General features: G+C 42.3%; 1 protein-coding gene across 6 annotated transcripts in view; it reads left to right on the top strand.

Moving 5' to 3' along the window:
• Positions 1-27230, top strand: part of ST8SIA5 (ST8 alpha-N-acetyl-neuraminide alpha-2,8-sialyltransferase 5) — a 68745-nt gene that overhangs the window by 32095 nt on the left and 9420 nt on the right. For 3 of the 6 annotated variants that reach the window (XM_042028793.1, XM_042028797.1, XM_042028792.1), the window contains 5 exons: positions 5603-5710; positions 17051-17143; positions 19576-19662; positions 22817-22961; positions 25287-25399. In XM_042028793.1, the coding sequence (XP_041884727.1) occupies positions 5603-5710; positions 17051-17143; positions 19576-19662; positions 22817-22961; positions 25287-25399 (546 nt within the window). Of the gene's footprint in view, positions 1-491; positions 604-5602; positions 5711-17050; positions 17144-19575; positions 19663-22816; positions 22962-25286; positions 25400-27230 lie in introns of all 6 variants that reach the window. The other 3 variants (XM_042028798.1, XM_042028795.1, XM_042028794.1) reach the window with 2 other exon arrangements.

Raw genomic sequence — 27230 nt, 5'->3', positions numbered from 1 at the left:
TCTCATCTGCAGGTCACTCATGCATACTGTGGTTTTTTGTTTTATTTTCCGTACACCCTGTGGACACAGTGAGTCATAGTTTCCTTATTTTGCAGAAAGAAGGAACTGGATCTCTGGCAAGACTAACCATCTGACTTTCCAACACCTCTTGACATCCCTGTTAATAGGCTAGGGGCATCACTTACTGTTTTCAAAGAGAGCAGAGTGATCATTTAACACTAAAGTCTTCAATTCCTCCTCCTCAAGGGCACAAGAATTACAAAACAGGGAAACTGAGGTACAGTGGAAGTGATTTTCCAGTGACCTTAGGAAGCCTTTACACAGCCTGGATTGTTGGCCATCAGGACAGGGACTAAATATGGCTTCAATATCTGAGTAGTGTGTAACAGGGAAGTGCAGCACCATGAGCAGGCCTGTGGAAATGGGATTATAAAATTACTAATGGTATATATGGAATTAATGAATATACTATTTGCTTATTACTTCAACAGGAGCTGGAGTCACAAAACCTTGATTTCCTGTCACCTCCTAATGGCCTCTTTGCTAAGGCGAGTGCATATAGAGAAAAGATATGAGAACTGCTGGAAAGCAAGAGAAGAAGAGGTGAAGACAAATAATAGAAGGAGCTCAGAAAGAAAATTAAATAATTTGCCTTGCTCTTGGGGACATTCATATCTTCTTTCCCTTCCTCTGCTTCTCCTTCCTTGCCCATCATTGTAGGTCAGCAAGCTGAGTCAGGTTTTGGCTTAACTTCACCATTACAAAATAACATTTGTTTCTGCCTGGTTTTGCTTGGGTTTGGATTTAGCCTACCTGTGGTAGATGACAAATGAGGCTAGTGGTAGCTGTCACCTTGAAAGATGAGTGGAAACAGCCTGCTGCCTGGGATTAAATGGGATGAACTGGTGGTGTTTGGGGAATAGGTTGTGACTGGAGTGGCAGGTGATGCCCCCACTGCCACTCAGTCCTTGTCACCCAGAGGTGCTGATCCCTGTGTCACTCAGCCACCTGCACCAAACTGCCCTTGTGCCTGGAAAGCACATGGATCCCTCCTGAATAAGTCCTGCTGCATACATGGTCGTGGCCCACTCTCTGGGTAGAGCCCAGACATTACCTCTGGCTGTGCTTGGAGCCTTTTGGGTCTTCATCATTTAGTAGCTCTCTTTTAAAGCCTTGCCATCTGGTCTGAAGTGAATTGTCACCTTTCCTTTCCTTTTCAGAAAGACAATAGGCACTGCTGAGGGGGGATCTCAGTGTGACAACAGCATGGATGCAAAGCTTCTCTCTGCAATTCATCCACTTGTTCATTCTTGCCTTGTAGTTCAAAAACCTCATAATTATCTGACATCCTCTTTAAATTAAAACCTTTGCTTGTGTAGGAGTTGTTTTTTGTTTGGATTGCAGCAACAGGCTTTTAGTCTTTGCTTCCTGCTGCTTTCTGACAGCCGATTTTGACAAGCCCTTCAGAGTCACTGCTGCTTTGTTAATTTTCTGGCTTTTCACCCCCTCCTGCTATTATTACTTTACGCTGATGTTTATTTGACCACACACTGATTCAACACTTACAGTTACCAATTAGGATCAAAATATTGCTTTGACATTTACCTGAAACTCAAGGTCTTTGTTGCTAAGACATCCAACTTCATGGAGTTTCTCCAATGCAAGGCACAACATTGCTCATAATTTTATTTGTTAGGGGTAAGTCCTGTGATTAGTCCTGTGATTAATGGTATCCATAACTGACGTACATCTTCCTTGATGAGCAATTTGCTTACATTCATGGGCAAAACAAAACATCTCTGCACTGGGATCGTTTCTGGTTATTACACCTTTTATGAGTTCTTTCCTTGCCGTCATCAACATTACATGTTGGGGACACATACCAATTTTAGAAGTTATTATATTAGGGCAAATTGAGCAAATGGCAAAGTTCCACTATTGGCAATCATTGGTAGTGATTCCAGGCTTAAAATTAGCTTTTCTTTCTTCCTTTTTTTTCTTTTTTGCTTTTTTCTTTTTTTTTTCTTTTTTCTTTTTTTTTTTTTTAACTGTTTGACATGAACTATCTAAATTACTTTGTAGATCCTATGTCTAATTTCCTCAGCTTTCCTCACCTTCTTTTAATCTTTCCTTACCCTCTTTTCTACTCTGGTGCTTTTTCTGCTCCTTTTGTGCATTTCCTTCCTGTGTGTGCTACAACTGCAATTATGATTCACAGGGCCTTAATTTGTTTACCTGTATAAATGCAGTTAGAACTGAGAGTGAACATGGCAGAATTTGACTGAAATAGCATGCCAAAAAAATACACTGATGAAGCAGTTCAAGTCTCTTTCCTGTTTTCTCAGGCTGTTTGCAGATTTAGCCAGACAATTTTTACGGATGCTTGCAACTTGAAACTGAGAGGATTAGAAAATTTTATATTTCAAAAATTAAATTCTCCCGACTCAAGGCTGATTGAAATCAATGGTAAAGCTCTCAGTAATCTTGTTAGAAACAGAATTAATTCAGTGGTTTTAAATGTCTCATCCTTGGTTTCTACTCAGTCCTAATGCTGCAAACCATTATTTATGGAAGTTGTTCTTACTGTGAGGAAGAGGTTTATTGTACCACTGCTGAAAAAATGCAGAGCAGCAGCTTGGTCTCAGTCTTGCAGACTCACAGTGAGACACACAGCCCTATAAGCTGCGCAATATTTCCTTGGTGGGGTGTTTTGGGTATTCATAAGTCTGTATTCTGTTAATCTCTGGAGAACCTGCTGGAAGAAGAGCCCTGTGTAGTCTGTCTGGTTCAGGGCTGGACTCTTAGCTTTGATCTGACCCTAAGCTCAGCTCACAGCTCTGTTCTTTGTCCTTAATCACTGAGAAGTGTCATACCCACACCCTCGCTCACCCTCACTGGATATTTTTGTACCTCAATTAGATCTCCCACCCTGCCACTTCAAAGCTGGGTATATTAAGCTGGTCATCATAAGACATATCTGCCATTCCTCAGGGGTAGTCTTCCAGTCTCCCCTTGGATGTTGCCCAAAATGTGAATGTCCTTTAAACTCGGTGCCTCTGCTGCTGTGCATGCTCTTCTGCAAAAGCAGCTTGATGAAAGGGGGACATTAAAGAGTGATTTTACAATTTGTTTTGCTTGATGGACAGATTCACTCCCCTCCACCTTGGAGCATTTACTTAGATTTCCTTTCAGCTGTTACATGCGGAGTAAAGACATATGGAAAGGACTTTACTGAATGTTTTAATTCTTCGTTTAATCTGCCTGAATATAGGCTATGCTCTAGGAGAGTTCGCCTCTCGAGGACACACCAACACCAGCCATTTATCTGGATTAATGCTCACAGTTCTCAAGCAAATATCTAAGCCCCAAATATAGAATTTAAATCCAATTAAAAAGCACAATTCCAGCTTGATTTTCCCACACTTCTACCCTCTCTTCCAGTGTATCATTCAGTGATGCCTTTAGCAACTAAAAGATATTTTTAAGGCCATATACTTAAATGTCTTTTACAAAGATATATATTTGAAGAAACCATATTTCTATATCAGTTATAGTGTGGCAAAAAGATGTGTTAGACTGTGGTATACGGGAGAGAACCACAGTGTTTATTTCAACAAGCCTCAGAGTGAAGGTGTCCAAGTAATTTTCTCATGTTTTCTTCACAAAAATATTCTACTCAGAAGTCATACTTTGAGCAGGTCAGCTGATTAAAAACTGCCAGAGAAATACACAAGTTATGGGACTGCCTGATAATCCAGAGCACTGCATTACCCTATAGCCATTATAGTGCAATGTAGAGACACTGATATGATTCACGGAATCCAAGAATGGCTTGGGTTGGAAGGGACCTTCAAACTCACCCATTCCCACCCCCTGCCATGGGCAGGGACACCTTCCACTATCCCAGGCTGCTCCGAGCCCTGTCCAGCCTGGCCTTGGACACTGCCAGGGATCCAGGGGCAGCCACAGCTGCTCTGGGCACCCTCTGCCAGGGCCTGCCCATCCTCACAGGCAGCAATTCCTTCCCAATATCCCATCCAGCCCTGCCCTCTGGCACTGGGAAGCCATTCCCTGTGTCCTGTCCCTCCATGCCTTGTCCCCAGTCCCTCTGCAGCTCTCCTGGAGCCCCTTTAGGCCCTGCCAGGGGCTCTGAGCTCTCCCTGGAGCCTTCTCTTGTGCAGCTGAACACCCGCAGCTGTCCCAGGCTGGCTGCAGAGCAGAGGGGCTCCAGCCCTGGAGCAGCTCCGTGGCCTCCTCTGGACTGGCTGCAGCAGCTCCAGGTCCTTGTGCTGTTGTTCCCCAGGGCTGGGGCAGCTCTGCAGGTGGGGTCTCCCCTGAGCGGGGCAGAGGGGCAGAATCCCCCCTGCCCTGCTGCCCACGCTGGGGATCAGCCCAGGGCACGGGGGGTTCAGGGGCAGGGCAGGTCCAGCTCTCCCCCACGGCACCCCCAGGTCCTTCTGCTGGGGCTGCTCCAGCTGCTCATCCCTATCCTGGATTGATCCCGGGAGTCACCTCGACCCAGGTGCAGCTCCAGCACTTGACCTTGTTAAACCTCATGAGATTCCCATGGGCATATTTTAACACCCCATGTCGTTCCTTCTTAATTTCCTGTGCTAATAATTGCTGCTAGTTAGACTAGAGGATGGATGTGGCCAGAGAGATTCACCAGCCCTTGTAATAAGCCTGGTTACCAGCAAAACTATCGGGGTCCTGGATGCCCTTTCTTTTGGACAAAGCATGCTGGCAGATTGCTTCCTGGCTGTCCCCATAATGCCCAACTGAGAAGTTAACTCTCAGTATTGGCAACACCAAATGTTCACACGTCCGCTTGCCAGGCTTCTGAAATAATGAAATTGCATTAAAAAGGAGAAGTTTAAAAATAACAGTCGGCACGGTACTTTTTTGTTGACTTCTGAGATAAGGGAAGGGTTTTGACTCCAGCTTTTTAATTTCTCCAGCGTTTTAAAATTTCTACTCTGCTATTGGTGTAGTTTCCAGAAGAAACTACATTGGGGTTGGAATGAATTTATGAAAGTTTGGAAAACAGGGACTTGTGATGACTGTGTTTATGCACTGGCTTAAAAAAAAAGTTGTCCTTCCAAACAGGCAAAAGAAGCACTATATTGTGACTTAGAGATGTCATCAGATGACACATCCTTTGCTAGCATGGCCAACAAATCAAAGGAAGGACCCAGCGCATTTAACAACTACTGTAGATGTAAAACTGAAGTTTGAAGCTTTTACTTTTTTGGCCCTGTGGTTTCGCATGACTCCAGCTTTTTGCTCTTGTGTTTTTGAGAATGAAATTTCTACCTCCTCACATATGTGCGTTGTTTACGAGCACAGATGATTACTGGCCTTCAAATTTGTAGGGGGAGCCTGGTATTGTTTTCATCCAAGGACTTGCAGAGTCTATGGGAAGTAAAAATTAATTGTTTACCCTAGTAAGGTGATGTCTTGTAGTTCTTGGTATCTTTTAATTGTTTTTGATGAATGTGTCATACTCACATTTGTATGTTAAGAAATAGGACATGAGAACTCATGCTGATAGTCTTAACTTAATGAATGATATCAAATATCAACTGCCTCATTTTCTTGCTAGAGGGCTGCAGTTTAGCTGGCAGAATGGAGAGGAATTGGCAAATTGGACCGGCACCTTTAATTTCACGGATGACGGAGCAGTGAAGAGTGGCAGTGACACAGGCACCAGGTACCAACACCCAAGGGAATGACTGTAGAGATAGATCTCTCTCTCCTTGTACGAACCACAGATGTGAGCACAGGCTGTATGAAAAATGACATTTGCAGTGTGCTTTGGCTGCTTGGCACTGCTCCCCATGGCACACAAGATGTCAGGGATGCCCAAGCACTGTGCTGTTTTCCCCCTTGGAAGCCTTTGGAACATTTTGGAATATGCCATAAACGTACATGCAGTCTGCAAGAGGGTGGCTTCTATGTCCTGGCCTCTCCTATTTCCCTACCAATGTTATGTGTCAAGGTGTGGCAGTATGGGAATATGGGACTCTGGCAGAAAATGCCCCAACATGACAGTATTGGTGCACACAGAGCACACTGGGGTATCTGGTCTTTATAACAAAACATGTACTCCACTAAAACATAGTTTAACTTGAATTCTTTTCAGGGCCTAGCAGGGGAAAAATGTTCTGTCAAGATAAGACTGGAGTATTTCCTTTATTTACACTATTTGACAACATGAGAAACGCTGATGTGCTGCTGCACTCTTTGTACTTACTGGTTTGGCATGGGCTCAGGTGTCTGCAGGGTCATGTCCAGACTCAGAAAAGTGACAGCAGTTGTGCCTAAAGAGCTCCACAGTTACCCCAGGCCACCTGCACAAACCCAGACACGGGTATAGGGTGGATATTTGGGCTCTCTTCCTGAAACATCAGTTACAGAGGTTAAAAATCTTGAGTCGTGTGTAGCATCAAGTTCAATAAGTAGCAGGGAAATCTTAGAAAGAACTGTAAAATTAAAAAAAACCCCTAAAAACAATTGAAGGAATCTTACACTTAATACTTGTGTATAAACAAAACTCTGGGTAAATTGCCCATTTTATTTTAAATATCTTCATTTTGTAACTGTACACTGCTACAGCTGTGGAGCTGATAGCACTTCAAAGGCAAGAAGAAGTTGCAGAGTCTAACCTGCCAGAAATCATCCTGTCACAGCAATGCTGCAGTTCCTGTTCAGGCTCTTGGTGTAATGTGATCCTGTATGAGTGCTGCCCACTGCTCTGCTGCTTGGTCTTGTAAAGGTTCTCTATAAGAGGAACCAACCTACAGTGCAGTTTTTCATTTAGAGCAGGGAAAAGAAAGGCTCGTGTGTATGTATGTGTGTATCTATCTTCTACCCTTGGTGCCTTTTCAGTGTCTGCATATATAGTCTGTATTTACAAAGTCTTCTGTTTAGGCACTTGGCATATAAAAGAACTCAGCATGACATAAAGACACACATCTTCTTGAAGGCATGAGAAAATAAACAATAGAGGATTTCCTCCTCTAGACAGCTTTGACAGAGGTGATTGGACCATCATTGATTGCAGGACTGGGAACCAAAACCCTTGAATACAAAAGACACAGTCATGAGGGGCTGAACCACAGTGCTGCTCTCAGTCTCTTCAGCCTCTTCAAAGACAAAGAGGTTCAAGGTGCAAGTGGTTTTTACACAAACAAACTGCACAAGCTAAAACGAGAGTTTAGATACAAACTCGAAAATGTTATAATGTCAATGAAAAAAGTGCATATTTCAAAGCCTCACATGGCCGTGTCTCCACTGGAACAGGCTCCCCAGGGAATGGTCACGGCCCCAAGGCTGCCAGAGCTCCATGACCATTTGGACAGTGCCCTCAGGGACAGGGTGGGATTGTCAGGGTGTCTGTGCAAGGCCAGGAGCTGGACTTTGATAATCCCTGTATGTCCCTTCCAACTCAGGACACTCTGTGATTCTGTGTTACTGACAGTGGAGCTGAAAGCTTTTCAGTCAGGGGTAAGTCTACCTGAAACATATTTCACACCTAAGTGTTTAGAGATAATATTTATACTTTTGTCTACTGTATGAAATTCAGGGATACAGGAAAATAAAAAAGTACTGTATAAGAGTGGAGATGAAACTGTGGTGACTACTGCAGAGCTGTGTCAAAATTGTTTACTATTTACCTTTGATCACCTTTCTAACTGTGTTGTCACCAGATATCTCCTGAAAGTCTTAATCTGACACTCAACTTCAGGCTGTTGATATAAAATGAAAACAAGTCTTCCTCTAATGAATAATTCTTTCCCCTGAATGGAAAACTTGCAGACTACATTTCACAGAACTGATTTTATTTGTATATATTTACAGGACTCCAGAGACATGTCTGAAGTGCACAAAACTAATTATATGTCAGCATAAGCACAGTGAATACCTTTCACTGTGTGGCTCTGCAGTTTGCTGTGCTATCACCTTCTTGTAAAAGGTGTGGTGTTTAAAGATATTAATTGAAGTAGATATTAATATGATTTCCATTAACCTGTACCATTTATATATAGAGAGAGACACGTTTATTCATGCATATGTGGTTTCAATTTGAACATATTCTATAACTACTCTTTATCTTTTAATTACATAACTTAATACAGGGTGTAGAGACACTGACAACTCATCCTGTAGGAGTGAATTTTTAGGTGAAAATGAAGGATTTCCAAAGCAAAAGCACACTGAAAGAATGAGTGCATTAGAATTGCAAGTCAGCCAGACTTCATGAGAATAGTGGCCATACGAAAACCAATGAACAGTGAAGATTAAACACTGCATGAAAATGATTAAGTAAGAAAGAGATGAAGATTATCATGTTATCTGATTTCTGCACTGATTCACACCTTATATAGAAGCACAGAATAGTTTGGGTTGGAAGGGACCTTCAAACTCACCCAGTCCCACCCCCTGCCATGGGCAGGGACACCTTCCACTATCCCAGGCTGCTCCAAGCCCTGTCCAACCTGGCCTTGGACACTGCCAGGGATCCAGGGGCAGCCACAGCTGCTCTGGGCACCCTCTGCCAGGGCCTGCCCACCCTCACAGACAGCAATTCCTTCCCAATATCCCATCCATCCCTGCCCTCTGGCACTGGGAAGCCATTCCCTGTGACCTGTCCCTCCATGCCTTGTCCCCAGTCCCTCTGCAGCTCTCCTGGAGTCCCTTTAGGCCCTGCCAGGGGCTCTGAGCTCTCCCTGGAGCCTTCTCTTGTGCAGCTGAACACCCCCAGCTGTCCCAGGCTGGCTGCAGAGCAGAGGAGCTCCAGCTCCCTGATGGCTGAGGTCTGAAGTCAAACACACTTCTCTCTCTGAGCCCTGCTCTGACAGCTCTGCCATGCTGGGGTAACTCAGCTAACCCAGGCTTTTCATCACAGAGCTGAAGACAGTTCTTCAGACTCTGTAGGAGCAGTCCATGGAAATAAAAGCATATGTCATGTATGTGGTGCACCAAGAGTGTGGATCCTCTTTATGTCATATAATATTGCTGTGAGCAGACACTTGACAGATCTCTATTTGCTGGGCCTTTTTTGGTACCAGAGTCTTCATTTTGATTCAGATTAGGTTGCTAAAGGCCTTCTAGGTAGCAAAGTATTTGTGAATACTAGCAAGAAGTAAAAGTGAAACACAGGAGCTCTCCAAAACCATAGCGATTTTAACCAAAGGAGGGCTACCCACTCAGATGCACTGACAACCAGTTGTTGAACACACTGGCTTGTTTTCAATTCTTGTGCATCACCCATTACACTACCTTTTGCATTTTACTTTGTGCTAAGCATTATTAAACCTTACCACATCCTTGTGGAGAATCAGGTAAATGGTTCTAGCTGATACTGGTTATGAGATACATACCACCACTTCCCAGAGCCCTGACTCCTCTGCTCTCCTTTTAACATGTTTTGCAACTTACTGGGATTGTGAGTTGTCATGTTTAAATAATTTTTCACTGGCAAGAAGCTGCCTTAATGACAGAATGACTTATCTGCTATATTAGTTGGTTTATGGTGTTCTCTTCAATCTACTGGAGCTGAAGATAAGATTCAATGTAGAGCTTTAGTGGTGAGACCACAGAAACCTTTGATGGGTGAGAGGAGATTATACTTTAAGGCCTGTCAATTTGTACACTGAATTCTCTAGTATGACAAATCTGAAGCTTTGTCCCCACTGGCTACAAAATAAAAAGTAGAATCAATTGGATTTATCAAATACACATTTTACAAGAGTGAACGTAAGGGCTTGGGATTTTCCTTAAGTCACATTGCTGAGTTCCTCATACAAGGATCCTAAAATCTAAAGAACCACAAGAGGAAAAAAAAAAAAAGAGAGAAGCAGTTGCTTGCAATGATAAGCTAAAACGTAGGTTTTGAGATGTCATTGATATATAAGGGTTGTCATGAGTTTTGCTGTGCCTTCTGGGTGGGTGGTCATATGGATAACAACATCAGCAGATTATTTCAGTCAGAGTGAATGGGAATGGGCTTGATTAAAACACCCAAACAGCAGCTTATTAAAAATCAGAGAGTTTTGAAATGAGATTGGGGAAATAGGGCTTCCTGAAACACAGTCCACCGCTGCTTGAGAGGAGACAGTCTTGCTTTGATACAGTGAAAGACAAGAAGCACCAACATGTCCCTAAAACTAGAATTCAATGTTGTCTCCAATAAATCATTCACACACTGCACAGGGGGAAAACCTCCAAATGAAGATGGGCATCAGTCTGTGTAAGAGAGGACCCGGGAAGCACAGGGGGTGGTGTGCTGATGGACTGCAAAGTGGGCTTATCTCCAGGGAAAAGCAGGAGGCAGCCTGGACTTTGCTGTGCCGTTTAGGGCTGTTTCTGCTGGAGCTCCTGCTGCTACACCCACGACTGCTACAGCGGAGCTGTGTTGGGTAGAGTGTTAGGCTGAAATCATGGAGAGGCTCATGTCCCAGATCAGTGGACAGGTTGGAAGGGAACAACGTGGCATTGGCAGGAGTGGATGTTTGTTCAATTCACATTGCTAATGTGGTGATGAGTGGCAGAACCAAGCAGGTCCAAGTGACCTGTGTGTGGAGACATGGAGATGGGGGATCATAATTAGAATGGCAGTGAGCAGCCAGTGCCAGTTTGCCAGGAACTTCCACAGTTGTGATGAAAAATATATCCTCAGGGTGTCACAGCCATCATCTTGACTGCACAGACGGTTGAGATGTCTGTGGAGTCACGGGACCAGGTCAAAAAAGGAATCCAGAAAAGGACCAGCTCTGGGGCACAACAGATGTGTGCACTTTCCACTATTCGTGGGAGGTTCAGTGGGCTGTTCATGAACAGTCTTTAAAGGAGAGAAATTTAAAAGCCACTCCCACTCTGTAAAACATCGAACTTAGGAATTTAGGGCTGTTTCATGGAACCACTTTTGGTTTTTTGAAAGCAAAAATTTTAACTTGGAAGACAGGCAGAGTATCTTGGTACTTGTCTTCATGGATGGACATATTTAACATCATCTATTATCAAACCCCAGAAAAACTTACGTCTCTGTAAGACCAAACATATCAAAAGATCCTGAGTGAATGATCAGTGGGTTCATGAATCAATAGCTTTTAACCTCAGCTACAAGAATCTTCTGGAAAACTTGAGTCCCTATACAAGAATTCCAGATCCTGAATTTTAATTACACTGGTTCTTCCAGAAAGAAAGCCAGTCTTGAACTAAAGATGCCATTTCTATCTTTAGCTTCCAGGCATTGAATACTATTTTTCCTTGCTATACTGTATTGAAAACCTTCCTGACACTGGTAATTGCTTCCTGGTGCAGTATCTCCTTACTCAGTCACCATATGTTTAGATTAAGCTTCACACGCCTCTCATAATTTTTAGACTCCAGATAATTTCTGTAGGTCCTTTTGTAACTCTCTCCAGTGTCTCAAACCCCCAAAGATGAAATGTCAGAACTGGGTGCATTAATTCAGAAGAGCTATTACTTCACAATGTATACAGAGATGTATGACCATTTTCTCTGGCTTATAATTTTTTTATATGACACAGCTTATGGTGGTGTATTTTGTTCCCACTTACAGACACATACTAGAAGTTCATGATCAGTTAGACATCTAATGCATCTACAGGATTTAAACCAGTTACTACCAGTGACATTGTCATCAGCACATGGTAGATCAGAGGAATGTGAACTGCCTTTTTTAACATTTATTGTCCCCAAGGATGAGACAATCAAATCAAATAGTTTCATCAGGCTGTGTAAAAGAAGCCTGCTGCTTCTCCAGTCTCCTCTGTTGAGCTCACAGCTCTTTCTCTCTCAGTTCAGCCTTTCAAGCACCATCCTGTTTCAGACAAGTCAGCTCAGGCCCTCAAACAGCAGAAACAGCACAAGCAGCAATGTGATTGTTTTGTGCCACAATCCTAATGAAGTTTAAATAGTCTCAGAGCATCAAACATTCCTGCTTCCCTTGCCACATCTAAGTCAGCTTCTTTGCCTGCCAAACAGGGATCACCCCTTCCCAATGGGACAAAGTAATCTTGGGAGAACAGGCCATGTGAAGTGGTAGGATGCTCTTTTTGAGGGAGAAAAATCCCTCCCTTGAACCTTTTGACTAAATCTTGTGGTTTTTGATGTTGTCACATAAAAGTATTAACAGAAGCAAAGGCCAGAGGGATTTGGTCTCTCACAGTGGGCTGTGATGAAGTCAACACCTACTGTTTTCTACTCTGGATGAATTTTCCAGGGCCTCTGCGATAGGTTCCACCCCAGCAGTATTTTTGCTACAGGGGCCTGAAGATCCCATGCTGGCCTTGCCAGAGTCCCCTGTGCTTTGGGGAAAGTGCTCTGGCACACTTGGACCATTCCTGAGGAAGGAAGGTGAGTCTCGACCCAAGATTGCCCATGGCTCTGCCCATACTGATGAGTGCAGGCACTGCTAATTGGACAGCACTCTTAATAAGTATTTAGTAGAAGCCTGCAGGGCTTGGTTCATTTATTCTTATTTCTTAGTCACTGGATAACGTATATTTTTGGAAAGATCTTTGTTTTTCCTGCAGGGTAGGTGGAATCCTTCCTGCAATGCTCTGCGGTCTCGCCACGCAAGTGCTGCAGCCTCACTGCAAACAGTGTCGAGAGCTGGCACTGCAGGAACGAGCACAATGAATGGGAAGGCAGCTTGAGAAAATGGTCCTGCTTAAAAGATTCCTGACCATTGCACTAAATTATACTTTAAAGCCTTTGTTCAATATATCAGACAAATCAGTGTCTCAACCCAAGCGTCACTTGAAGGTAGGATTGAAGTCTCGGGCTTTTTAATTCATGTAGTGTGATCAAGAAAAGCTTACTTCTGATCAAAGCAGGAGCAGCACAACTGCAGATGATCAAAGACCTAAGTGTTAGCTGATGTACTGAGAAACCAAATGTGTCTCTCACTAGCGAGCTCAGTAGGCAGCTATGCTGGAGGTGAGGTTGCAATGAGGGAAGTGAAGGTTAGAAAAGAAGAAAGTTGCAGTCAGTCAAAAATGGAAAATTACAGAGTGAATAGCATCTAATTTCTGGGCACTCAGTGCAGTGAGCTGTAAAAAAACAGTCCCCTCTGAGCACTTGCAGCTTTTGTGGTGTTCAGGCGCAGGATCTGATCCTGGAAAAGTATTGTACGTTTGAAAGCTACAATTGACATGAGCGGACACAGAGCAGTGCGTGGTGTGTAGTGTCCAGTGCCCTGGGAAAGCACAATCCTACATGCAGCTGAGCTGTTTGTTGTGATCCATTAGCAGTTGTGTTCTCTAAGATAAAGAATCATGAATTCTTGTACTGGTTTTCCTGTAGACTTGTGACCTTTAAAGGGATAAAAGTTGTTTATTTTTTGTCAGGGGAAGTGGAAAAATGCAGGGAGAGGACATTATGGCATTGACAGATCAACTCTGTTTTATAGATAATAAAACTTGACTGTCATTCTTGTAAAGCCAAAACACAGACCCTCTCTGTTGCAAAAGGAGTAAGTAGTATAGTCAGATTTGTCGCTTGTCACTAATCAAGAGCATAAATCAAAATAAAATGAACTACACCCTTGTTCTTAGCTCTTAGATCAGACCGAGGAGTTTGATGGGGAGGATAGTTTCCATTTGCGCTAATAAAGCTTTCTGACAGGCAAATGTATCTTTGTTCACAGGGAACTACATGTTTTAGAGTAGGAGTTAATAGGCAGAAGGAGCTCTCAGAGACCAGGGAGTGGGTGAGACTGATGCTTCCTCTGGGAAAGTGTGGGGGCCTGATCTCCAAACACTCCCTGCAGGACCAGACCCTTGCAAGAGGAGGATGTGGGTTTGAAGGACATCTCTGGAGGTTGAGGGAACCCATGCTCCTCGTGCTAGAGCCTGGTGTTGTGCAAAAGCTGCGTTCTAGGAAAGCACAACGTGAGGCACTTCTGTGGGAAGAGGTTGTCCGGTGATCCAGGGAACTGACTCTGCTAATTTCTTGTGGTGTCTGCAGCAGGAGTGATTGCTGTGAAGCAAATAAATAGCATGAACACTCCTGGGAGAAAGCGAGGAACCCTTTTTTCCTGAGCCTATTGACCAGGCACTGTCTTGAGAAATCCTCAATGCTGTTGCAGCACCATTATTACTTGCAAGTGACGTGTGGCAGCATCCGTAGCATTTTGACTAAGGAGGTTTTAGTGGCTGGATGTCTGCTCCAGTGAGGTTCAGGGCTGATGAAGGACATCCCAAAGGATGTTTATTCAATAGCTTGGGATCACTGAGATAGCTTCAATCAAACTGACCCTACGGCCAGCAGCATCTTCTCCCCTCTCTGTGCAGAATGACACTGCCACTGGTGTCCCCTGCCTTTGCTGCAGGAGGCACATGTCCCATCAGTGATGTGTCACCCAGCCTGTCCCATGGATCCTCCCTCTGCACTTCCACAAATGGTGAATTCAATGCTCCCAGTGGCTCTGCTGGAAAGCTGAAGCTGTTGTGAGAGTTGGAGACTGGCAGGACAGTCCTGTGCTTTCCCCAGCTGTAGGCTCATGGAAAAGCTCTCCTAGAAATGCAGTGTTGCCTCATGGATTGATTTCCTTTCAGATCCAGAAGTGGTTTATTTTTGACCCAATCCTTTCCTCCTTAACCTTCTGCTGCTTTGGTAACACATCCTTTTTCATTTCTATTTTTGGTCTGTGGATTGAGTAAACAGGCAGTGATCAAAGGGAACGGCTGGGACACAGGAAATTTCATCTCCATTTCATAAAATGATGTCTTTGACTCCAGTGCCACAGGCTGAAGCCAGCTTTCCCATGCTGTGGTGCTCCCACGTGACAGCATGTGCTGTTTGACATCTGAGCTGCCACTCTCCAATGTAGCAACACAGCCAGAAGTGCACAGGAAAGATAAAAATAAATGTTAATCTAGATTTTTGCTCTGCTTATCTGTCCTGAGGCACATTCGAGGTACTGAAATGAAGTTTTAGGTGACAGGTGAGGATGAGGCTGATAGACATTGCTATCTCCTGCACACCCTGAGAAGCAGGAGGGGTATGCAGTGTGCTCAGTGTTGTGTGGGGGTGTTTACCTGCCCCTGGTTGCTGTGTAGAGCATGCACATCCAGGGTACCGGCATTGTCTGACTCAAAGAAACAAAGAAAAGGATTGATACTGCAAAAGACAGCCAGAAAAATGATTATTTCAGGAGGATGAAAATGTTGTCTGTACTGGCAGCCAAAGGGAGCTCCTTCAGCTCTGGAAAATTCTGTGATCAGTAAGAAATTGTTGTCTAAAGAAAGATTTTGGTTTAGTTTAGGGAAATTACTTGGAGTACATCCATACAGAGCTTTGGCCAGGTGCAAGCAGGTGGGCTTTTAATCCAAATCCAGCTGAAGCCTCTTTCGCATGTTGCTCAGCTCCAGCTCAACAAGACAAGCACACAGGAGGTGTGCCAGGGCAGTGGCTTTCAGCTGCTCCTCAGTAAATGCTGAACGTCCCGGTGAACAGCTGGAAGGGGAATCTAAGCCTTTTGGTGAGAGCCCAGGTGACGATTCACGTTAGAGCTCCCTTCAGGAGGCTGAGGAAGTCTTTTCACAGAGTTCTCACTGATTATGGAATACTTTAACTACATAATTTTCTTTACAAAACTCATAAAATTCATTTTTGTTGCCTTGAAGCCTATGCAAACACATTTCCAAATAACCACATTTTTTAAAGATGAGCTATTGGGTTTTTCTGACTTCTTTATTAGGAATTTTTTTGTTCTCCTCCTGCCACCTTTTAAGCATGGGCTTCCTCAGTCTCAAGGTTTGAACCTCTCACTGTATCACAGAAATGGTTGGTTTGAGGTTTGGCAGAGCTGAGGTGGTGAAAACCTCGGGGAGAGGTGAAAGGGACACTTTCTAAAGCAGCACTTGATGGGACAGACATGTTCCCAGTTGAAAGCAAATGGCTTTGGGAGGCTCTTGGACTTTTTTCAGTCACATGGGGGTCAAATACGGATTTTGATATTATTTTGCAATGACACAAACCTAAAATGCAACACTTTCAGTGATGGCTTAAATTAAGCTTTTCCACAAATCTTATCTTTATATTTCCTATTGAAGCTACAAAAAATAGTTTGGAGTTACAGCCTTATGAATTCCAGGATTTTACAGAATCCATCAAAATAGCTTGCTCCAGCCTTGTTCATAATACCTATTCCTCCAGGTCATCTTCTCTAAGTTTTTCATTGTCCTCTCAAGTGCTTTATGGGTACGTGCAGGTCTTAGGAATTGGATTTTAGTATAGACTTCTAACGATTAGGAGTGAAACAGATACAGAGCTTGGTTTAAACCCTATATCTTGTTTGTCATTTCAGTACAGACTCACTGAGTTCACTTGGCAGCCTGGGCTTTCTCTTTTCCCTAAACATGAGTAGCTGTGGCTTTCTTCCCCATCAGTACAGTGACTAAAGCGAAGAAATTAGCCAAAAAAATAAATATTTATGTCTATATTTTAATGAAGAATATCACTGTTATTTGTGCTGTGTCTGAGCATTCAAATCCTTTTGTTCTCAGTTTTCTTTTTTCCCCAGAAAATAATCCCTGTTTCCATTCTCTTCCAAATAGACAAAAAGAGTAAATCCCAATTAAAAGCTCAGTTGCTCAGGAGCTATGGAATAGCCTCCACAACCTCTAGCACTTTTATGGTACTGTTTTTTCCAACCCAGCACAGTCAGGCACCCAAAAGATGGGAACAGTGTTCCTTAAATGTTCAGTGCTCTTGCCCTGACTTTCAGTTCCAGCTGCCAAGTGCTGACTGCTGGAAAAGGTAGCTGGTCCTTGTTGTTGCTTCAAGATAGATGAACTCCTGTAGGAATGGACAAACTGGGCATGGGTGACAGTTCTAGGATCAGCAAGGACATCTGTGCTTTCTGTGAAGGAATAAGCTGTCTATGGGCCAGGCAGTGCAGCCTCAGGTTAGGAAAAAATCATAAACAACAAATTTCAGTAAAATTCTGTTGATGTGCAAGAAAATTATTCTAGTGTAAACCTTATCTATGGTATCTTTTCTTCTCTTTCCTCAGGTATTTTGAGTTTTATGAAGGGCCATTGGAATACAACTCTACAAAATGCCTGGAATTAAGGCAGGACATCATTGAGGTGAAGGTCCTGTCTATGTAAGTATGAACTAAATGTAGAAAGTAGAGGTATTTAGCAACAAAAGTATTGCTAAAAATGTTACTTCTGAGGCAGGATGGAATGGTATCTTGCAATGACATTGTCAAAAGATAGGCTCAAGAGATCACATCAACAGGGATCTCAGAAGGGATCCCTGACCTTCTCTTACCTGGGCAAGCAGTGTTTGAATTTCATCTGAAGTCCATTTAAAAAACATGGAAGCTTTTCCTGTACATTGGGGCATTTTGGTCACACCCAGTATTATTGTTGGGAATTAAATACAGTGTTTGTAATATCATATTTCCAGTAATTAAAGAGTAAGAACAGACAGACTGACTCATGCAAGTGTCCATCTAGCTTAAGGCTCTTTCATTGACAGTGGCCAGTAATGAAGCAAAAAGCTCAGCCCTTCCCGATAGTAAATACTGGCATGGGGACTTGTGGAGTGGTAGAAGGAGTCCAGACTGGAGTAATCAGAGTGGAAAATAGACCTCTCTATTAATTTCTTTAGATATTTTCTGAGCCCATTTTTATTTTTGATCTCGTCAAACAGCAGAGAGTTTCACAACTCAAAACCCCTCACTGAAAAGGTAAGAAAATGTGATTCTGGGAAACAACAAAAGATCTCTAAATCGTGTTTTGTGGTCCTGTAAGTATGTCAGGAAAGGAGTGGGTTGAAGGAGATGTATATATGAAACAACAGCAAAGGAATTGGGTGAACAAAGTGAGCTTACCAGTGCGACTGAGCACAGCTGTGCAATTTTAGTGTTTCCTCTGTGCATTTTCAGCATTTCACTGAGTTTAGGTGCTTAGATTATGCCTAATCCCTCACCACATCTAAAGCCAGTGGTTTAGTAATATTACAGGCAATGCACAAGGTCTGCAAAGTGCACTGGGAATGTCAGCTCAAAGTGCAGCTGTATAGGCGCAACATTAAGCACCCAGGGCTACAGAAAATGCAATTTGTTGCTCCAGGTCTGCATGAACCTGAGAATGTCTCCCTCACTGACTTTGTGCACAGAAAAATGTAGGTTATGTCCTTGCCTTCTGTACTGGATGAAGGATGCACGAGTAACACACTTTGCACGGCTTGCTGACTTGCAGTGCTTAAAAATAAAGAGGAGGGGTGAGAATGTCACACTTCTGCCAATGTTCTGCTGAAGATGGGGAGTTTTGAATTGCTTTTTTTTTTTTTTTTTGCATACTTATCAGACGACACAGAGAATTCCTCACTTTTCTTCACCTCACCCAGCGGCCCAAGGAAGGTAGTTGGCTCCTGCTCAGCTAGATACGAATTACCCTTAATTCTACAGTAGATGCTATTTGACATTAAGATCTTTGCTGGTCTCTTCTGACATTCTTGATTCAAATGTGCTATGTTTCCCAAGTCAGCCCTTATGGTAATGGAAGATTTCCAAGGTAATGTGCTCTTGTGGGCTACAGAAAGTACAATATGACCTAATTCCTTCCTGTGACTTCCACAGCTTGGGAAATTCTAAGTTCTACTCACTTTAAATATATAATTATCTTAAAAGTCTTTGCGTTGTTCAAACATTAAAAGCCCTCAAGCCTGAAGAGAACTCATTAAGACCTATCAATCTAGCAGAAATCACAGACCTCCAAATTTCTTAGCCAGATTATGCAGTTGCTTCCTACCTCTAGATAGTTGCAAAGCCTTTGTTATCTCTGTTGTCCAAATGCACAAGAATATGTGCGAACTTCAGCGTGGAAGTTCTTGGAATTGGTGATAGCATCAAAAAATGAGTCATCCTGTATCAGCCTAGTTGAAATAGGAGTGGCTTTTTTGTTTGCTTGTTTGTTTGTTTGTTTGTTTGTTTTAAATGTGACTCCAGGTATATTGATTAGCAGAGGAGGAGGGAGAGATCCTTATGTAAAGAGCTTTTAATTTCCTCTTACCACCACAGGCTCTTACCCCTACACATGAGCTCATATATTGTTCATAAAATGAATTTACCTACAGTGCTATGCTGTAGGATCTCACAGATAAACTCAACCTCACCAAAATACAGCCACAGTTGGCCAAATGCACCCCCTTTTCCAACACCCCCCCTCCTGGGCCCTTCTGCTGGGTGCATCTTTTCCCTCAAACCTATCTGATAGAGATCCATTTGCTTCCCAGCAGATTTTGGTAGAGTAGATGCTTCTTGCTCAATATTGCATTTTTAATCCTGAAAAAATATGGAGAAAGCCTATCAAGGAGAAGAAATCAGTCCCTAACATCAATTCTTGCGTATGCTAGAGTGGCTATGTCTGAGCAGAAAAAGGAATAAAAATGATAAATTTTGTACTGTCTAGATTGACTGATTTGCCCCATCAATTTGCATGGTACTCTATCTGCAGCTGTTTTGGGAAATGAAGCCCTTGTAATAACCTGAATTTTAATTTTTTTTCTTTCTTTTTTATCTTTTAGGGTGAAACAAACTGAATTGTTTGACAGATGGAAGAGCCTACAGATGTGCAAATGGGAGATGAATGTCACAGAAGCCAATTTATTCAAGTAAGAATGGCTCACATTAATGAGACTGAGTAGAATTTACTTCTGTTTGAGTTTAGCTTCCTGCAGAGAGACCAAAATTTCATATGGATAGCAAGAGTAAGCATGACAACATTTGGAGTACCATCCTTTTGAATAAATGTGGACTTTTCCCCCCTATTTGAAAAAAACTCAACACCAAGAGTGAAAGAAATGTTTTTCTGGCATGTGGAACAGTCTTTCAGGAAAGGCAAGGAATGTGGTGTGGGAAAGACCTCCAGGTATCATTTGGGCAGAAGTCAGGATGGAGATGAGATTTAATGGGTGCACCTAACACTTCAACCTAACTCTCTGGCTTGGAATGGTAATATCACTGGTGATACTGCAAATTTGGCCTACAAAATACCCAAACTGCATTTTTTATGGGTGTTTTAGGTACTGTCAGATCTTGTTTATTACTTTCTTTGTTTTTTGTTTTTTTTTTTTTAATGGCTTCTCAGCTATTACTCACAGATTATCTACATATTTTTTCTGGTCTTCAGAGACCTCTCAGTTTGTTTCTGTAGTCTTCTGTCTTTCTTCATGTAACTTCTCTGCTGAAGGTCGTCCATGATCTTCTCAAGACACAGCTTTTGAAACTGGTCTTGTGAAGGCAATGGTAGATTGAAGCCAAAACAATTTTTGAAAGTTATATACTGATATATTCCAGTGCCATATTTGAGTGGGTTTTGAGAAAACACATTATTTCAGAGTAAATGCTGTAGACTAAAATCTGAAAGTCACTGGTACAATTCAGAGCTGTTGTTTAGAATAAGGCCCCCAGCTTTATCCCAAATTCTCTTGCATGATTCCAGGAAATAGCTGTCAGGAGTTAATGAGAGAATGTGAGAATGCATGTGCTGAGTTAGTCATTGACATCTTTAAAAATAACATTGTTAGTCTCAGACTCATAACAGTTTTTCCAATGTGATCTCCACACCTAAGTTTTTTTAGATGGTTTTTTTGGTCATATTTTTCCTGGAAATTACTTGATAGGCAATTATCAGAGCCCATTTTGAAGAGAGGAGTCATTCAGGATTACAGCTCATTATTTTAAAAACAGCTGGAGTGAGAGCAGTAATGATTGTGCCCAGAGAGCAAGTAGCACTTTGAGGTATGGAAAGGAGCACTTTAAGGTCTGGAGGCCAGAGCAGAGGTGGGAGCAATGAGAAAGGACTATCCAAAGACCACCAGGAGGACTGTCAACCTGTCTCAGACTGCCAACACCAGCACATTAAACAAAGAACCCCTCTTCACCCTGTGCACTGAGAGAAAAAAGAGATTAAAGACTCCAGTTACTGCCTGTACCTGCCTAACTGATACATCACTGCTTCAGAAACTCTCACTGGCACCCAGATGTAACATAACCTTTGTCAGCTGCTTTCAGGAACAACAGTTGTGTTTGTAATGAAAAAGAAAAAACGTCTATAGTCTGCTTCATTTGTGTCCAACAGGACAGAGACTTCAGTGTGTGAATGTGAGAGGAAGTTGCTGCCTCTCCTTGAAAGTAGACCAAGGTCTCTGAGTTTGGAGGTTGTTTAGAGGAGGTTAAAAGGTGTAACCCTCTGAGCTATGGGATTTTGAGCTTTGCCAGTCCTGGACCATCATGTGAGATGAGCTGAATCCAGCAGATTTTAAATGGCAGGTACTCAAGCAGCAGGGAGGGAGGAAGGGCAAAAATCACAATAGAGTTTGTATCTGGAGACTAAGGAAAATAGTTTCCTTGAGAGTCTTCTTCCATCAGATATCATTCACAATAAAGGACTGTGCCTCCAGAGAACCACCTGGACATTTAGGAAAAACATCTCTTTCAATTCCTTAAGGCTCAGGCAATGAAGAGGTTTTTCTCATATCCCAACTATAACAATTCAATTCCACTGTCTGCTTGTAATTATTTTTGCTGTTAGACATTATTAATTGACTTTTTCAGTCTCATTTGCTGCCTTGATCTGACCATCATTTTGTGCCATCCTTCATGAGTCAAGTATATGAGAGCAATTGGGCATCACTGAAATGTTTGCATAATTCTGTATTTGCTTTCTAGTGCTTGTTATAAAGCCCATAGAGTAGACTGGCTTATTCTTCCAACTTAGAATATGAGGCCGCAGACCCCAGAGGCAAGGCATTTAATCTGGGTTATTTGAGAGCCATTTGGCTTTGTCTTCATGCTTGTACATTTGCCATGACACGTATTTTCATTAAAGGTATCAAACGCATTGACTGAGAAATAAACCATCTCTGGAATAAGAGTGAGCAAAAGTCAAGGCTTTCAGTGCCACCAGCAAAAGAAGAAAAACATTCAGGGAAAGATGGGAGCTAGGAAAGGGAACCTTATTTGCAAATACCCATTTGCTTTACCATTTACATTTCATATGAAACACGGTAAAAGCATCAGAGTTGAATATTTTTTCTCTCTTAGTGTGAATCCCATGCTTGGGATTTTATATGGTTCTTGTTTGCACTGGAATTTCTTCCATTTTGTCCCAGGGACAAAGAAAATTTCGGTCATTTGTCTGAGGTTTTGGAGTTGTAGGCCTGTTTGTCTGGCACCCATCTGTGAGGGCCACATCACCTTTCTGATGCACACATGTGCAAGGCTGAGGGCAAAACCTTTGAAAGTTTTTGTTGTAATCAAAGTGTTCTTTGATTACTGCTCCACTGCAGGCTGGAAAGTGGGGCAGTGTCTTTGGGCATAGCTGTGTTTAAGTACTGCCTTGCCAAATTTCCACATCCCCAGAGGAACTCTTTAACCCCTACATTTCCTGCCCAGTGACGAGTACATAATTTGTAAAATGTGGAAGACCTCTAAAGTGGAGAGGTACTAATTCATTAAGGTGGTTTTGCCAGGATGTTGGAGGCAGAAGCTCATCTTTGGGGACTGGAGCAGGGCTGAATTTGTACATGTATTTCCCCAGCCTAGAAGAAGCAAGTACAGGTGTCTCATTTACTCTCTTTTGTTTTTGTTTTACCAAAGTTTTCTTGATCAAGGAAAATTTCACCAGCAAACCACCATTTTACCCATCCTAGGGCTAAAAAATTTCTTTTTGGTGAAAAATACCTGTTAGGAGTAACAGCAATTGCAAATCCTGTATCGTACCATCAGCTCCTTGATCTTATTTCTCTCTTTTTCCTTTCATAGGTCTACTCTGTCAAGGTGTTGCAACGCCCCATCCTTTCTGTTCACCACCCAGAAAAATACTCCCTTGGGAACTAAACTGAAATATGAAGTGGACACTAGTGGCATCTTCCATATCAACCAAGAAATCTTCAAGATGTTTCCAAAGGTGTCTCTGCCCATTTGCAGGACCAACTTCACTGTACTTGCTGCATTAGGCACTATCTTATAGCCAAGCATTTAGCACTTATCTGACTTTTCTACAAAATTTATTGCCTAGATTTTGAAAATGTTTATTTTTGATACAATATTTTAGATGATTATCCTGTTTTCTAGTGGTCATCTGCAATATATATAGATACATACATATATATATATATATATATATATATATATGTACACACACATAATGTCCTGCAGAATATCACTGACTTAGGAGCAAAGTGGCTAATGAAATAAGAAAGCTAAATCAAAGAGATACTTACTGATCAGAACTCTTTTAAAGTATAATATTATGATATTATATTTTAATTAACTAAATTAATAATTATAAAGTATAATGTATATAATAAATCCAACCCCATTTTTTGGGGGTAGGTCTGCTTTTCTTTTTGACAAGATTATTTTATAAATCATATTCACAATGACTATTTTTATACTTCTTTCTGTCTGCAGATGATCTGTGAACAGACTTCATAATTTTTAAGTATATTCATCACAATGATTATTCAAAACCTTTCCAGCAAATAATGCTTGACCTCCAGGGGCATTCAAGGTTGTGATCAGTGGGCAATTCCCTCTGCACATAGTGACTGATGTCCAGGAATGGGCTGATGTGGCTGCATTTTTATCCCGAGGCAGACCCCTTCAATTTACAGCAGCATACTTGGAGGGGGTAGCTGAAATTGATCCCTTTTGAAAAGTCAGATGTATATTCAGGTTAAGTACTTAGATTTGTGCCATTGAACCTGTCCTTCAGGGTCCAGCTGCTTCTAATCCTTTGGCTTTCCGAGCACTGCTGAGAGGTAGGGAAGTGCTGTTATCTAAACATGCACATGGGGAGCTGGGGCGGAAGCAGGGGAAGGGCTTGGATCCAGGAAAGCACTTTGGCATCTGGGAACATGCAAAGAATGGGTACATCTAAGTCCAGGAGTATTATCCTCAAAACCCTGCCTGATTAGGCAGATGAGTGCACAACAGGCTGAATGCCTGAGCTCTGCTAGGAGTGTGTTAGAGCTGCTGTGGTGTTTGTTCAGGTATGATCAGGATGCTGTGAAGGTGTTATCAAATGCCAAAATTCCTTTGGGAGTCACTGGACAGTGGCCAAAGCCACCCTCTGCATAGGAGCCAGGCTGCAGTCTGGCAAATGTAGGAAATAAAGGGCTAAAAGCACAGCAGCAGTGCTGTAGGGGCAATAGCCTTTTGCTAAGCACGGACACCTGGCATCTGATTTCCCTTCCAGGGCTGCTGAGGCACTTTGTGATGAGAAATAACTGCATAAAGCACAGACAGCTCCGTATTTCCTTTCTGTCAGACAGCTGCTGCTTTTCTCAGACAGGTGTAATTGCATGCCCTTTTTGCCTCATGGCTTATAGATGCTGTGGAAAGATCCTGGGAATAATCACCCAGAAATGTCAGTCAACTCCAGCGTCCCTCTGTAGTTTGCAGCATGAGATTATTGATAAAATATGTATGTACCAAAAACGAGCACTCTCATGCTTATATAAGCACACCCTACATATTCATGAGGTGTAGCGTGGCTCGGTTCTGCGTCACAGCCCTCTCACCCTAACAGCCCAGTTTGTTCTCAAGATGTGATTTTCACTCTCTCTGGCTTCGGCAGCAGCTGCATGTCTGTGTGCGAAGGCAGGATTCTGCCCAAAGATTACAGGAAGGTGCATCCTTCACAAGTCCAAAAAAGTGCCTGACCAAAGGCAGTCTTGGTAGTATGAATGCTAATTAATAATCATTAATACTATTAGTACAATTAGTGTTGGTAAGGACTAAAATTTCGGCTACTTTCTGTAATGTGCTGTCTGAAAGGTTTCTTGGGCTTTACTGTCTGCTCTGGAACTCTGTGTGCAGACTTCCCAAAAGCAGGACACCAGAGCCAGGGAACCGAGCAGTTTGCAGGGAGCTCAGAAAACAGTGCCTGGGCTACACTGATTTATGGTTTGTGCCCTCATGTGGAAATCAAAGGAGAAAGAAAGTGTCTAAAATTACTCCTTAAGGGAGTTACTCCTGGGGAAAACAACAGGGTATTTCTTTTTTTTCCATTTGGGTTTGTTGCCCGTGCCATCTCTAATTACACAGCAAAATATCCCATCACTTTATGTACAGGGAATATTGCACCCCACAATCAGTGTTATCATCCTTTGATTAATGCTTCTGCAGCAAGGTGTAACTGCACAGACAAAAAAGGAAAAAGTAAAAAACAGACTTGTTGGACCCATGTTTTGGGGTCTTTAACCGTTTCCTTGCCGTGCTGTTACAGGACATGCCATACCACCGCTCCCAGTTTAAGAGATGTGCAGTGGTTGGGAACGGAGGAATTCTGAAGAACAGCAGATGTGGCCGGGAGATTGACAGTGCAGACTTCGTGTTTCGGTAACTGGGACAGCTCCATTTTTCTCTTTTTGCCTTTTTTAATGACAAATACAGTATTGCAAAGCTATTCTCTCTCACATGGAAACATGACATTTGCTAAATTGGCTGTGTCAAGCCTGCCTCTTGCACAAAAAGCTGTGTTTCAAAAAGAAAAACCAACCCAAACCATCTGACTTTATAGTATTTATGTAAAAATTATGCTTTGAGGAACTATTTCTCCCTAACTCCATGCGGTTAATCACTGACTCATTGGCAAAGCCTGATGCTCTCTTTCAGGACATCCCCTGCCACTCAGGTTGTGGATTTATCCTTCTATGGACATTAACCTATAAGCAGTGTCCTATGAACATGGCTGTGATTTTCTGAGGCAGATCTGAGCCAGAGGTACAACCTCTATTGAGTGAAAAGCAGCTTGGTCGGATGGTAACAGCTCACCGCTCATGTGCCTCAGAGGTGTGTTTCTGGACTGGTGCAGAGCTCAGGTGCTCAATAACAGGAGTTACAGTAATCAACAATCAATCCAGAGCCTCCAGAGTCACCAGAATAACTTTGAAGGTTTAAGGGTCTTCATTGCTCCTCACTATATGTGGAATTATCCAGGTTTTGCATAAATTAGGATGTCCCATGATGAGCGTCCCTGGATCAGAGAGTCTAGCAGCAGTTTTTTAATCCTTAATATATATGAGAAAGATTTTTTTGTTATTCATATGCATGACTAATCCCTCTCTAAATCCTGTTAAGCTCTTTGCCTGGGTCCTGGCATATGACCGCTAGCTCACAGATTCATGACCTGTTCTCTAGAAAAGAAAAATCTCTTTATTTCACTTGGCCTATTTTCTGATCTTGGGTATGCTGTCGTCCGTTTAGAATAACTGTGCATAAAACAATTAATTTCTCTGACTTCATACCAGCAAATATCAGATCAGGTTTTGGTTCAGTGCAGTCTTAATTTAATTTGACATCATACGAGAAAATTTTACAACTCCTACCTTCAGTATTCATTGTTTTCAGACTCTTGTGTCTCCTTCTTATTCCAGCTTTATAGAAAACTATTATCTTAGTTTTCAGTGAAAAAAAGTCTGTGAGAAAGTCCAGGCTTCACATAATTTTTTTCTTAGAAGCCTAGTGCACTCCATATATGTTAAATGATTACTGTAGATTCCCTGCTGTTGTGTTGGATCACAAATATCAGTATGGATGAAAGAAGAATTCATGTGACACATGAAGATGGCAAGATTTGAAGCAGAAGCTGAAATATGTCTGGCAAATCTCATTTATGTTTAAGGACTGTTTTACCACCATTACGCTTCCTTGAACTGTACCAAAACTGGTAAAAAAAGTGAGCAGATTATTACAGAACTTAGATATTGGGTTGTGTTTGGTACCAGTAACAAATAAAGGTTTAGGCAGAACTGGAATATGAATAAATATGTCATTACTTGTGCCAAAGAAACCCCTGGTTCTCCATCTCCAAAATGTGGAATATGCACAGAGACGTGGCAATGTTTGAAAATTCATACTGGTATTAAAGTAAAGCCTGTGTTTAAGGTCAAGTCTGAGCACATCTGCTTTCCAGTCACCACTCCAAACTCTCAGCAATCATCATCTTGGTCACCAGTGAAATAATTTAAAATATTTCACAAGCTGCCTATGAAGCCCTGATAACATTCAGCGATACCTTCAGGACACTTGGGGAAATCTTTTCTTGTGGCCAGCAGGATGCAACCAAGATTGTTCTGTGAAGTAAATTCTGAAAGCAGTTAATTATAGTACGACAGAGTATATCAAATACACACCACAACTGCATTTGCTAGTAGTTATTGTCTGTCTC

Source organism: Corvus kubaryi, unplaced genomic scaffold (genome assembly GCF_017639235.1).
Source record: "Corvus kubaryi isolate FWS band 111438036 unplaced genomic scaffold, C.kubaryi_AGA036_p1.0 37308, whole genome shotgun sequence".
Classification (NCBI taxonomy): domain Eukaryota; kingdom Metazoa; phylum Chordata; class Aves; order Passeriformes; family Corvidae; genus Corvus; species Corvus kubaryi.
This window is presented reverse-complemented; position numbering and strand designations above follow the sequence as displayed.